Consider the following 13,848-nt stretch of genomic DNA (forward strand, 5'->3'; position numbering starts at 1 on the left):
CAGGTTTCTGCCACTGCGTATCAAAGTATCCTCCTCAGCGGAGGTTGAGTGCATCGGAAAGATGGTTTCTCTTTGGTTGGAAAATGCATACACTAAAGGGCCATTCAACATGCTGTGAGTGTCTGTACACATCTGACAGGACCGCGTATGGCGGTGACACTTCATACTGATTCCTATCAGTTTTCCTACATGCCTTCACAATCAAGACTGAAAGAGCAGAGCGGCAAGTGATTACCAGTTTTACATCATCTCTTATACTCTCTTTGATCAAACATTGATTGTCTGCCGGCCCTATGAATCCATTGTTCTCTCTGACTTGAGACAGCTCGGACTGTGAGCTGAATGTGAAACATATTCAGGGACTGACTTTCTTTCATTTAACCCATTTTGGGCCGGGAACCCCTTTTGGTGTTAGCATTACGTTATGCTTTAGCTATTGAAAAATAGCAGATCTACAAGCTCATAGTGCGCCACCGAGTGGCGCGCTACGAGCTTGTAGGAAGAATCGTGAAAAGTGACATGAAAGTGTTTGAGAACGACAAACAGCTTTTTCAAGAAAACAGTCAGGATTTAGAAGACATTTGCAGAATCGTTCCCAGGTCAAAATGGGTTAAGTAGTGGTGAAAATAGCCGATCCACAAGCTCACGACACGGCGCACGAAAGCTATTTCCACTCATTTGAGTCCCCCGGGGGGCTAATACGTATGTATGCGAAGACTCACCTCCTATGAGCATGGTACAGATGGAGAAGACTCACCTCCTATGAGCATGGTGCAGATGGAGGAGAAGACTCACCTCCTATGAGCATGGTGCAGATGGAGGAGAAGACTCACCTCCTATGAGCATGGTGCAGATGGAGAAGATCTTCTCCGAGTCCGTGTTGGCGGAGACGTTGCCGAAGCCCACGCTGGTCAGGCTGCTCAGGGCGAAGTAGAGCGAGGTGACGTAGCTGCTCCGCATGGAGGGCCCCCCGCCCAGCATGGCCCCCCCGGAGCCCCCCCCGGGGGGCATCACCATGCCGGGCATGCCGGGCGCCGGCATGGCCACGCCTCCTCCGGCCACCACGCTGCTCCCGTTCCACTGGCTGGCGTTCCAGGAGTCGACCCGCCCCAGTCCCGCCACCGCCTCCGACACGGAGGACACGTTCCACTGGCTGCCGTTGGCCGGCACGACGCCGCTGACCACGCTGGGAGGGACCAGCGCGTCGGGCGCCAGCGTGGCGAGTGGAGGCAGGAAGTAGGGGGTGCCCAGGCGCTTGGCCAGCTCATGGAGCCAGCCTGACACGCACGCACGCACACACGCACAGAGACACACACACACACACACACACACATGCACGCAGAGAGTGACAGCGAGTCAGACAGAGACAGACTAAGAGAGAGAGACAGAGAGAGATATAATCTATCAGGGCAGTGATTTCAGTCGAGGTAATTTCACAGCAGACAGACAGAAGAATGCAGCTGCAAATGAGGGTAAAGAGTGAGTGACAGTTGGGTGGTGGACAAATGAGGATGGTGGAAGCATAATGAAGGCCTGTAGGAGGAACGTGAGGAACGGTGGAAGCAGAGCCATAGTAAGTAAGACAGAGTTACGCAAACTCCGTTCACTTCATGGGGCCAGTCCAATGGGGATAACCGGAAGTTTACGGAATGCATTGGAGTCTATGTAAATGAACCACGTGACCGGGCTGTTTTCTGCCCCCTCAATATCGCAACTCTTCAATTAGATGGCTCTGGGTGGAAGGAAGCTATAGAGTGTCGCAGTCCTGTGCCCTTTCATGACGAGTGGCCTGGAAGGGAATTTCCCATTCACTTTTCCCTTCTTTTTAATTATTTGTTCGGCCTAATTTTTTTTGTTTGAGTTGTCACCATCCGAGTTGGCTTTGTCCGAGGCGTACAGGTCTTTAGATAAATACTTTCTGAAACGTCTATGGGGATTTTTTGGGGGAAACTTTATAGGCCATAGTTTGGGAATTAAAAAATTATGTTATAGTGTGCGTTCTTTTTTGTTTGTTTGTTGTTCGATTGTATCTGGTTCTCTGTTTCGGTTGTCTTGTTTTGAAAACTGCTACACAAATCAAGTTTGAGAAGAAGAAGAAGAAGAAGAAGAAGAATTTTTCCATGGCGTTGTAACACCATGGAAACAGTCCTGGATTGTATGCCTCTGTCCAGGGTTCTGATCTGTTCTCACTTCACGTCAAGGTTGCCAACACTAACAGTCACGACTCACGAGGCACTGTCCAGGGTACTGATTCACTCTGAGTCTGAGTACATCCTCCCCTCCTCTCACTGTCCAGGGTACTGATTCACTCTGAGTCTGAGTACATCCTCCCCTCCTCTCACTGTCCAGGGTACTGATTCACTCTGAGTCTGAGTACATCCTCCCCTCCTCTCACTGTCCAGGGTACTGATTCACTGTGAGTCTGAGTACATCCTCCCCTCCTCTCATCTGTCATGGATAACACCTCCACTCGCTTCTTGAACTTCAGACGAACTGTGTGCTTGATATTCTGTCCTTGAAAGCGATTGCAAAAGTCAAAGGGGGAATAGTGAAACCGGTGGGCTTGTTTGTATGTCAGGGTGTGCCAGTGTGTGTGTGTGTGTGTGTGTGTGTGTGTGTGTGTGCATGCTTGCCTGCCTGTGTGCATGTGTCTTGTACACATGCACACAGTGTTGGTGAGGTGCTGCTGGCCTACGGAAGTAAATAAGTAAAAATAAGAAAAAGGCTGCACACTCGTAGCCACGATGCTGTATATTTATTATTTTCCAGCGTTTCGACCTTTCGACCTTCTTCCCTAAAGAAGGCCAAAAGGTCGAAACGTTGGAAAATAATAGGCATACCTACATCGAATGTATACCCACTTTTCACTCAATTATCTGCAGCTGTGTTCACCCCGTTATGAGACATCTGTGAAAAAGCCCTTGGCTTATTGATGAGCCTGCCGACCCAAAGACACTCTCCACTACAACAACAGGCCCTTGACGCGTCGTAACTGTACAAGCCGCATGTTGGTCTCTAATGGATTTAATAGAATAGCCGGAGTGGTGTCATCTGTTATATCGGAATCCTATGTTCTTTTCTGACAGTCAACTAAACGCCCTGACTCATATTTTATTGACCAGAATGTTTTGCTGTCTCTCATTATGTGATTAGCCGAAAAGTGGCTTGGCACAAATCAATACAGAATGAGACAGAGAGACAAAAAACAGAAAAAGAGAGAGAGAGAGAGAGAGAGAGAGAGAGAGAGAGAGAGGGATGGGAGTGAAAATGAAAGACATAGAGACAGACGGACAACGGGAATGTCTTTTAGGGTGGGCTGCCGTGCAGACACATTTTGGTCTAACCTAAATCACTGTTGCTGCTGTCACGTCTGTACATACTGTACGACAAGGTCAAATGAGAGCAGAGGTGTAATGTGTTAGTAATGGATGTGAAACATGAAACTGTCAAAAAGCAATCCCAGAGTAAACACATACAGGACATATCAACTGTGCGTGCGTGCGTGCGTGCATGCGTGTCTCATGCAAAGGATTTGTTAACTTTAGGGCTGAAGAACAAGGCTTACAGCTCGCCCCCTTCGGAAAAAGATGCACACGCCTGTCCGTTTGCGTGTGTTTGCAAGTTTATCACAGCGCGCAGGCTCGTGTTTTATAGTAGTGTGCCCCCCGAGGGATCAGAGATCTCTCCCGCGAGGGACGCTCGCTGGAACACCAACCAAATTCCACCTTATTAAAAACATCGGTCTGGATGAGAATGCATGAGAGGGGCTGTGTCAGCACTGATACGATCGTCAACCATCAATCTGCTGAAGTCAGGTCTGTGGGAGCTTACGCCTCGTGAACAAATAGCAGCAGATGTGTAAATACGCCACTGATAAAGGCCAACGTATAGCTTCGCAGGCAGCCATGGCGTGTTGGATGGTTCGGACAAGGCATTTATTTTCAAAGAAAAGCAGCGTGTGGTTTGCGCGCATACAAGGTTCGATTTGGGGGAAAAAAACTAATCTTAACCACTGAAGCCCACGCCCCACTTTGTATACTTGATATACAACAAGTCACGAAAGTAGCTGATCTACAAGCTCACAATGCATCGCATATCAGACATATACAGTACATTTCCCAAAAGGAAATGCTCACTGGCAATAAAAATTAATGACCAGAGGGGGGGTTATCAAAATCAGAGGCACTTATGTAAATTTTATTCATGAAAACTTTAGCCTTTGGAGGAATGTTATTGGAAAATGTTTTGACCCACAAATACCTGCTTTGAATGTTATCAACCGATGATCACCAGTATGTTCTTATCTGGACCATGCAGTGCAGGAAATATGGATTTACACATACTGCCTACCGTGAGGAGGCGACTAGGAAAAGTCGGAAGTGAAATTACTGCCTGCCGAAGCAAAAACATCGTGAAACTGACTTATATGGCCGTTTAAGACTGAGGTTAGGGGACTTTTTCCAAAAAAAGTATATGTTAATGACGTTTAGAAGATTTAGAACACTTTCCTGGGGGTCTTTATGTGTGTAATAATGTGGTTTTAGATATTTTAGATTGTAGCAGTGAGCCCAGTGTCTCTGATGTCATGGACACTGGGCTCACTTACTTCCTGGACTACAATTCCCATAATGCTTTGGAGCACTGCTCCTTCTTGTGGATAGGGGGAGGGCTGTTTTACGGAGACAACATGTAGTCCAGGAAGGAAGTGAGCCCAGTGTCCATGACATCAGAGACACTGGGCTGCTAAAATCAAAAATATTTAAAACCACATATTACAAGACCCCCAGGAAAGTGTTCTAAATCTTCTAAACGTCATTAACACGTCATTTAAGACTGAGGTTATAGGGTTAGGGCTAGATTTAGGGTTAGGGTCAGTAAATAGTTGGACAACGCGACCAACGCCACGTCGGAAAAATTGCCCGGCAACAACGTCAGTATGTGGAAATGTCCATACTGGCTGCATTGCATTCTGTTGACAAGACCTCTATACCCACAAATGCGTCCCAGTGAGTGACCCCAGTAGTGTTTTGGAAAAACGGTGAACTAACCGATGTCCCAGGAGCCGGGGCTCTCGATCTCCTTGCGCCCTATGAAGTACCAGACGCAGGCCATCCAGTGGGCCAGCAGGGCGAACATGGACATGAGCAGGGTCAGAACCACGGCGCTGTACTGCGAGTAGCGCTCCAGCTTCTGCAGCAGTCTGAGCAGCCTCAGCAGGCGAACCGTCTTCAGCAGGTGGACCCCGAAGTACTGCAAACGAAGAACAAAGAGAAACGCCGTTGAACTTCACAGTGCAATGAGGACCAGTGGTGGGAGAAGTGCTCAAATGTTTTACTTCATGTACAAGTGTTGATACTGGTTAATGTAGAAATGCTCCGTTACAAGTGAAAAGTCTGGAATTAAAAATTTACTTGAGTAAAAGTACAAATGTATTGGCATCAAAGTACCAGATGTAAAAGTATACTCGTTATGCAGAATGTCCCATTTCAAGTTCATTCAAGTTCCTATTTCAAGTTTTCAAATGTATAAAAAAATCTTTTGAAAATTGCAGATCTACAAGCTCACAATGCGACACATTGTAAGGCTATTTTCAAATGTGAATACTGTATGTTTTGTAATAATAATTAAAAAATCCAAATTTACAAAGTAACTAAAGCTGTCAAATAAATGTAGTGGAATAAAAGTACAATATTTGCCTCTGAGATGTAGTGGAGTAGAAGTAAAGGTATTGGAAAATGGAACTACTCCAGTAGTGTACAAATACCTCAAAAGTGTACTTAAGTACAGTACTTACTGTACGTGAATTTGCTTAGTTACTTTACACCACTGATAAGGACTGCTGGGATTCCCTGACAGTGTGTGTGTGTGTGTGTGGGGGGGGGGGGTTGAAAACACAGCAGGTGCAGCTGGCTGTCAGCTTCACTATTATGACGCTACAAAGGAAGGTAGCTATTTTTATGTTCTGTCACTGTATTTTGCAATTTCACGTCTGGATAAACGCCACTCCAGTTTCTCCCAGGGGGACAGTGAAGCCAATAGTGTCTGAAGCCAGTATGAAATCCTGACTTCCTGAAAAATGGCCTGTTGTGGTGCTGTCATTGGGCCCAACTTCCCCTAGACTGTATTACCTTAATAAACATGGTCATGAATACTTTCTGCTTCTAGTCACTAGTTTAAAGTCTCATTTCTAATGTCATAATATTCTTTTTGGAAAATTATGGTCCCATTTATAAAAAAAACGTACCATAAAGTCGAATATGTTCTGAGGAGAGTGGCTACCGTTACAGTCTATGATCGGGCCACTTAGTATATAGCCCTGGGGGACCCCTGGTCAACTATATGGTTTTAGTGGTTAGCATGCGTTCAATCAACTGCTGTATAACTATACCACAGGGATATAGTTTCAGTTGTGTTGATTGTTCAGCTGTCAGCATAGCTAACGTGAATGTAATTAGTCAAAACCATCACAAAGCACGTGTTCTGAATGAGCTGTCCCTCACCATCTGTTTCTATTCAAAATATGGAAATATTGATTGATTATAGCGAGTTCTTAAGCATGCATTCATACTAGCCAGGCTTAGAAAGTTTGTCTGACTCTCTGCCATTGTTAGTGAGCACCATGAAAACGTCCTCCAGTACTCTAGATGTGATTCCCACCACTCTTTTTAACCCATTTTGGGCAGGAACCCCTTGTGGTGTTAGCATTATGTTATGCTTTAGCTATTGAAAAATAGCAGATCTACAAGCTCGTAGCGCGCCACTCGGTGGCGTGCTATGAGCTTGTAGATCTGCTATTTTTGAAAAATCAAACATAAACTGACATAGAAACATAGCTTTTTCAGAAAACTGTCAGGATGTAGAAGATGTCCCCTCCTATTTTAAAATAGCCATTGTACAGCCGCTTAAAAAAAAACTAAAAAAGCTTTAGATCCTGCATTGCATAATAATAACTACCGGCCTATTTCAAAGCTTCACAGTTTTAAATAGTCACAACATTTTAGATAAGTTTCAATCTGGTTTTAGACCTAATTAGATTTGTCAGGATACAATTTTTTTCAGACCGAGTACGAGTACTGAATTTTGTCGTATGGACACGAGTAACCGTTACCAGTATCGGTATCGGAAAACAACTTTAGACAGAATCATTCCACTGAGACAGCTCTTCTTAGAGTGTCAAATGATTTAACGATGCTCTATTAAGTCTATTTTAACACATATAGCCACTAGGGGGGAGGCAGTGTTGTGCAGGTGCCAGAGAAATGTGTGAAAAACCCAAAGAAGAAGAGCAGCCCCCTGAGACTAACCCCAAGGACTATTAAATTATGCTCCCTGGAAGGAGAAAAACATGCGCAATGGGCTATATTCAGCCAATACTTTCGCGTTCAGCTTCCTTGGTCTCAATTGCGCATGTTTCTTTCCTTCCATGGAGCAACATGGGAGTCCACCGTACGGTCTTCCTAACCTTCCTAACCTTATTTAATTGACCTTGACTTACCCAAGGAAGCTTTGAGAAGCAAAGGACATGGTCACATGAATCGACATGATACTTTCATGGATGCTTTCATGGGAGCCAAACTCCATCCGGAAGTTCGGCAGAAAGCACTGGAGTCGATGAGAGCTCAGTGACCAGCTCATGTCAACAAACACTGTTTCTGAATGACTGAGATCTTTTGAAAAGTAATCGCTTCTGGAAAACAACAAAAGATATAGCTGTGTTGCTTTTCGATATGTACACTGTGGCCCCTTTTCCACCGGTTGGTTCCCAATGGGAACCGGTTCAGTTCTTTTTGGTTCTTAGTCCATGAGCCAGAGCTCCAAAATTGAAACGTTAATTATGAATTGAGTGGGCAAAACCATACCTATATTAGATTGTTATCACCATTAAACTCCCCCAATTGAGTACTTACATGAAGACAATGATTTATTGTATTACAAATTTTACATTTTTAAATATGCAAATGAGGCATTATGTAGGAAAATATGCAATAATCAAAAATATGAAAAAGGTACTACTGTCATGGAAGGGTTATCATGTATTAATTTACTTGTATTGATCCTATAAACAATTTAATATAGGGTATAGTTTGCCCACCAATTATGGAACTCATGGAGCTCATGGACTAAAAACCAAAAAGAACTGAACCGGTTCCCATTGGGAACCAACCGGGGGAAAAGGGGTCTGTGTGTAATGTTTATAGAGGTATGGTATCTAATCTAAAGAGCACAAAGTACCTTTCTGAACGTACCAAATCTCGCGATACCTCGGAGCCAGAAACGATACCTGCTGCTGTTTAGATCCTCAGATAAAATGATATGCTGTGCACTCTGTGCAAGTGATTACACCCAGACGACAACGCACTGCATACACAGGACACTCTACTAGACATCACCCCTATCCACCAGGCAGACCCTCTCCTAGACACCCCTCCGCTCCAACCAGACCTCATACCACACTCCAGGGCAGCCCATCCACACCCCTGATGCCCACCCCCACCGCTCCACCCAGAACTCATGACATACACAGCTCACCCATACCACTGATGTCCATCCCATACACTCTTACATCAGTCGCACCACCGCCCACTCTCCCCCTCCCTCGCCAACCATACACATACGCACAGGCGTTGACCAGAGCCATCTCCAGCACACACAGCATCGAGCAGATGTTCATGGATTTCTACACAGCATGGGCCCAGGGCAGAACCCCTGGAATGTAACAACAATGTGAACAATGGAGTACAAATCACTCACTGTATCATCCTGGAATATACAAGGTTTGAGGTCAACTGCCCTTGGCATCAAGAGCAGAACCCCAGACTTTGTCAAAGAGATTGCAAACATAGACATCATTATTCTACAAGAGACATGGCACAGAGGGGATGGCCCCACTGGCTGTCCTACTGGCTACAGAGAACTCGTGGTACCATCTACAAAGCTGGCAGGAGTCAACCAGGGAAGGGACTCTGGAGGTATGCTAATATGGTACAAATCTGAACTAATCCACTCCATTAAGCTAGTTAAAACTGGAACTTCTTCCATCTGGCTAGAAATAAACAAGGAACTTACCACAACCGAAAATAATGTCTACCTGTGTGCCACCTACATCCCCCCAATTGAATCCCCTTACTTTACGGAGGACTTTTTCCCCACATTAGAAGAGGATATCAGCCGTTTCCAGGCACAAGGTCACATTGTAGTTTGTGGAGACCTAAATGCCAGAACAGGACATGGGCCTGACACCCTCAACACACAGGGAAACAAACACTTACCAGGAGGGGAAAACATCAGCTACCCAACATGTCCCCCGAGATTCAACCACGACAAAACAACAAACAAACATGGGTCACAACTACTACAGCTCTGTCGCTCACTGGGTCTGTACATCGTTAACGGTAGACTCCGAGGGGACTCATTCGGTAGATATACATGCAGCTCATCTCTGGGAAACAGCACGGTAGATTACTTTATCACTGACATGAACCTGGCATCTCTCAGAGCTTTCACAGTCAGCCCGCAAACACCCCTGTCAGACCACAACAGAACCACAGCCTATCTAAACAGATCAACACACAGACACAAAGAACAAACGCCAAACAAATTACACAATATAAGAAAACGTTACAAATGGAAGGAACATAGCGCAGAAGCCTTCCAAAATGCTATTAGACTAAAACAAGTCCAATCACAACTGGACCAGTTCCTAGAAAAAACCTTTGAAGAAAACAGTGAAAGTGTAAACAGGGCAGTAGAAGGCCTCAATTATATATTCGAACTTACAGCCTCATTAGCAAACCTAAAAATATCAAACAAAAATGTTGAGAATGACAAATGGTACGATAATGACTGCAAGAATCTCAGAAAAAAAATAGGAAACTATCAAACCAAAAACACAGAGACCCAGACAACCACAACACACGTCTCCAATATGGGGAAACACTGAAACAATACAAAAACACAGTAAGAGAAAAAAGAGATCAACACGTTAGAAACCAACTGCAAGATATTGAGGATTCCATACAGACAAACAGCTTCTGGGAAAACTGGAACAGACTTAATAAGCTAAAACAGGACGAATTACCCATCCAAAATGGAGATGTATGGGTAAACCCTTTTTCTAGCCTCTTTGGCCCAATCGAGAAGAACAAAGAACAAAAACAAATAAAAGATAAACTACAAAACCTAGAGTCAGCCATAAAAGACTACCAGAATCCACTAGATTCCCAAATCAACCTAAAAGAACTACAAGACAAAATAAAAACACTTAAAACAAAGAAGGCCTGTGGGGCAGACGGAATTCTAAATGAAATGATAAAATTCACCGACCTCAAATTCCAACTGGCCATATTAAAACTCCTAAATATCGTGCTCAGCTCTGGGATTTTCCCCAGCACATGGAATCAAGGGCTGATAACGCCACTCCACAAAAGTGGAGACAAATATGACCCAGATAACTACCGCGGGATTTGTGTAAACAGCAATCTCGGAAAGATCCTCTGCATGATCCTCAACCACAGAATTCTAATTTCCTCACAGAAAGCAATGTCCTGAGCAAATCACAAATTGGCTTTCTACCAAAATATCGCACAACAGACCACATTTACACTCTCAACACCCTAATTGACAACCAAATAAACAAAAACAAAAGCAAATTATTCTCCTGCTTTGTCGACTTCAAAAAAGCATTCGATTCCATTTGGCATGAGGGTCTGATGTACAAACTGTTGGAAAGTGGCATTGGGGGGAAAACCTATGACATCATAAAATCAATGTACACTAACAACAAATGCGCAGTTAGAATAGGCGAAAAGCACACAGACTTTTTCCCCCAAAGCCGTGGTGTTAGACAGGGATGCAGCCTGAGTCCAACACCTGAGTCCAACACTCCAACACTCTTCAACATATATATCAACGAATTAGCAAAAACGTTAGAACAGTCTACAGCTCCAGGCATCCCCTTGGCAAACACAGAAATCAAATGCTTACTTTACGCCGATGACCTGCTGCTGCTGTCCCCAACCAAGGAAGGACTACAGCAGCAACTTGATCTCCTACACAAATTCTCCCAGACATGGGCCCTGACAGTGAACCTAACCAAGACTAAAATCATGATATTTCAAAAAAGGCCCAGTCGCCAAAACCACCAATTTTTCCTAAATACAATCCCACTAGAACAAACTAAAAACTATACCTACCTTGGCCTAAACATCAGCAGCACAGGGAACTACAACCAAGCTGTAAAGGACCTGAGAGACAAGGCAAGAATGGCATTCTATGCCATCAAAAGAAACATCAAAATAGACATCCCAATTAGCCTGTCGCTAAGTCCCACCCAAGCCCGTTGTTGGCCAATACCACATTAGCAACGGTTACTAGGTTAGGAAACTCGGTCAAGCTTGCAATGCTGGTCAAAATGGTTAAGCAGTGTCAATAAATATATTTGACGTACAGCATGTGTGGGTTTGTTTTCTTACCTTATGAGCAAACTAGTCCATTCCATGAATTATTTCGCTCCGTTGTGCAGTTTAATAGTAGCCTACATATTAGAAAATAGGCTCTCATTGACTTCCATAGTAACAGGGAAACAACTCTCAAACTCACTCTTTTAGAACACTAAGCTCATTATGACCGTTTTATTTTGAATAAAAAATATCAACGTTGTAATGTTTTTGTTTTGACTTCGGTGTTGTCACATTGTGTGAGAGATATAAGCCAACCCACCTCCAAAAACAAGCCAACTCTTAAAGCCAAATAAGGAAAAACAAGCCAAAACAAACACAATAATATGACCATATATAATCCTAATAAAAATATTGTATGCATTTATCATTATAAATACTATGTAGGCCTATATCTATGATAATTAATGTTTTGGTAATGTATTACAGTACTAATTATTAGCCTTAAGCCAAAAGTAGCGAGAAATAAGCAGACTTTGCAACCCTGTCAAGTTTGTGTGGAAAGAAGTTCCTGTTTGCCTACAAAACGATCTGATTGGTCTGAAGTAGCCTCGGTCCCAGACTTACCATCCAGAACGTTGGATGTAAACACATTTGTAAACAAAAGCGACTTGTTTACAAACGAGGAACACCAGAACCGCTTCACTGTATATCTCCAACCAATATAGTTACTTTATAAATCTATCAAAAGACGAAAATAAGATGGCATGAGTTTTCCTGATGTCATAAACTGTCAGAATCAGCTTTTGTTGTGTTCGCTTATGTGCTAACTGACTGATTTTGAGAGCTGTTTCCCCGTTACAATGGAAGTCAATGAGAGCCTATTTTTATAGATACTATTAAACTGCACAACGGAGCGAAATAATTCATGGAATGGACTAATTTGCTCATAAGGTAAGAAAACAAACCCACACATGCTGTACAGCAAATATTGACACTGCTTAACCATTTTGACCAGCATTGAAAGCTTGACCGAGTTTCCTAACCTAGTAACCGTTGCTAATGTGGTATTGGCCAACAACGGGCTTGGGTGGGACTTAGCGACAGGCTAATTAAAACCTGGCTTAAAATACTGGACTCGGTGATAGAACCAATTTCCCTCTATGGTTGCGAGATCTGGGGACCATTAGCAAACCATGACCTGGAAAAATGGGATAAACACCAAACCGAGACCCTACACACATAATTCTGCAAATCCATTCTCCGTACCCAGCGAAAAACACCAAATAATGCATGCAGGGCAGAATTAGGACGATACCCACTCATAATCAAAATAAAAAAGAGAGCACTTAAGTTCTACAACCACCTAAAAGAAAGTGACCTAGATGCACTCCATAACAAGGCACTCACACACAGTGAAACTCTAGAGAGATGCCCCCTCAGCCAGCTGGCCCTGGAACTCCGGGCACAAACACAAACAGAGCCACGAGATAGAAAACCCATTGGACTAAACCAAATTATAAAACAGCAAAGGGAAAACTATCTGACACATTGGAAAGAAGCAACACAAAAGCAGAGTAAACTAGAATGCTATCTGGCCCTAAACAGAGAATACACAGTGGCAGAATACCTGAGCACCGTGACCGACCCAAAACAAAGAAAAATCTTAACTAGGTACAGACTCAGTGAGCACAGTCTCGCGATCGAGAAAGGCCGTCATAGGCAGACCTGTATCTCGAGAGAAGACAGACTATGCACCCACTGCACACTAAACGAAGTGGAAACCGAGCTACACTTCCTAACCATCTGTCCATTGTACCAAGACATCAGAGACACATACTTCCCACAGATTACAACCACACACTAGGGTGACCAGATGTCCCGCTTTGTGCGGGATTGTCCCGCATTTCAACGACCTTTCATGCGTCCCGCAAATTGAGACGTTGTCCCGCATTCTGATTGACAGTTTTCAAATGTGCGCTTTATCTGTGGGTCTGTCACCGTCTGTGGGAGAACAGAGCTGCGGAGGCTGTCATGACAGGGCCAGGGGGGCGGGCCATGACTGTGTGTGTGCGTGTATACGTATAGGTAGGATTGGCTGTCAATCAAGCAGCCGGGCAGGGAGGGGGAATGGGCGCGTTCAGAAATACCACACCGGAGCACACTCGCCTATTAGTTTGCATTGCACCGTGGGCTCAGTGCGCTATTTCCGAACGCGCCCCAAATCAATGCGGCGCGGATACTAGTTTAGTGAACAGTGTTCACTGAACACCCACCAAAACAAAACAACGCACGAAACACAGTACAACGAGGAGAAAGGGGAAGAAAATTAAGTGCAGTTACAACAAGCACAGGGGAACTATTTATCCGTGGGTGAAGAAGCCATGCAGACAGTGCAAGGCATATTGAAAGAGTCTTCTGTGAGTCTGTGACATTTGTAATCAGAGTCGTT

General features: G+C 44.2%; 1 protein-coding gene across 1 annotated transcript in view; it reads right to left on the minus strand.

The window, feature by feature from the left end:
- The window catches only part of kcnh3 (potassium voltage-gated channel, subfamily H (eag-related), member 3), a gene marked incomplete at its 3' end in the record, with an annotated part of 143,943 nt that overhangs the window by 30,228 nt on the left and 99,867 nt on the right, over positions 1 to 13,848 (minus strand). Inside the window, exons 7-8 of the mRNA XM_080785268.1 lie at positions 5,049 to 5,250; positions 834 to 1,277 (exon numbers count right to left, since the gene is read on the minus strand). Of these exons, the coding sequence (XP_080641394.1) occupies positions 834 to 1,277; positions 5,049 to 5,250 (646 nt within the window). The remainder of the gene's footprint in view (positions 1 to 833; positions 1,278 to 5,048; positions 5,251 to 13,848) is intronic.

Source organism: Protomyctophum bolini (assembly GCF_963924005.1).
Source record: "Protomyctophum bolini genome assembly, chromosome: 16".
NCBI lineage: Eukaryota > Metazoa > Chordata > Actinopteri > Myctophiformes > Myctophidae > Protomyctophum > Protomyctophum bolini.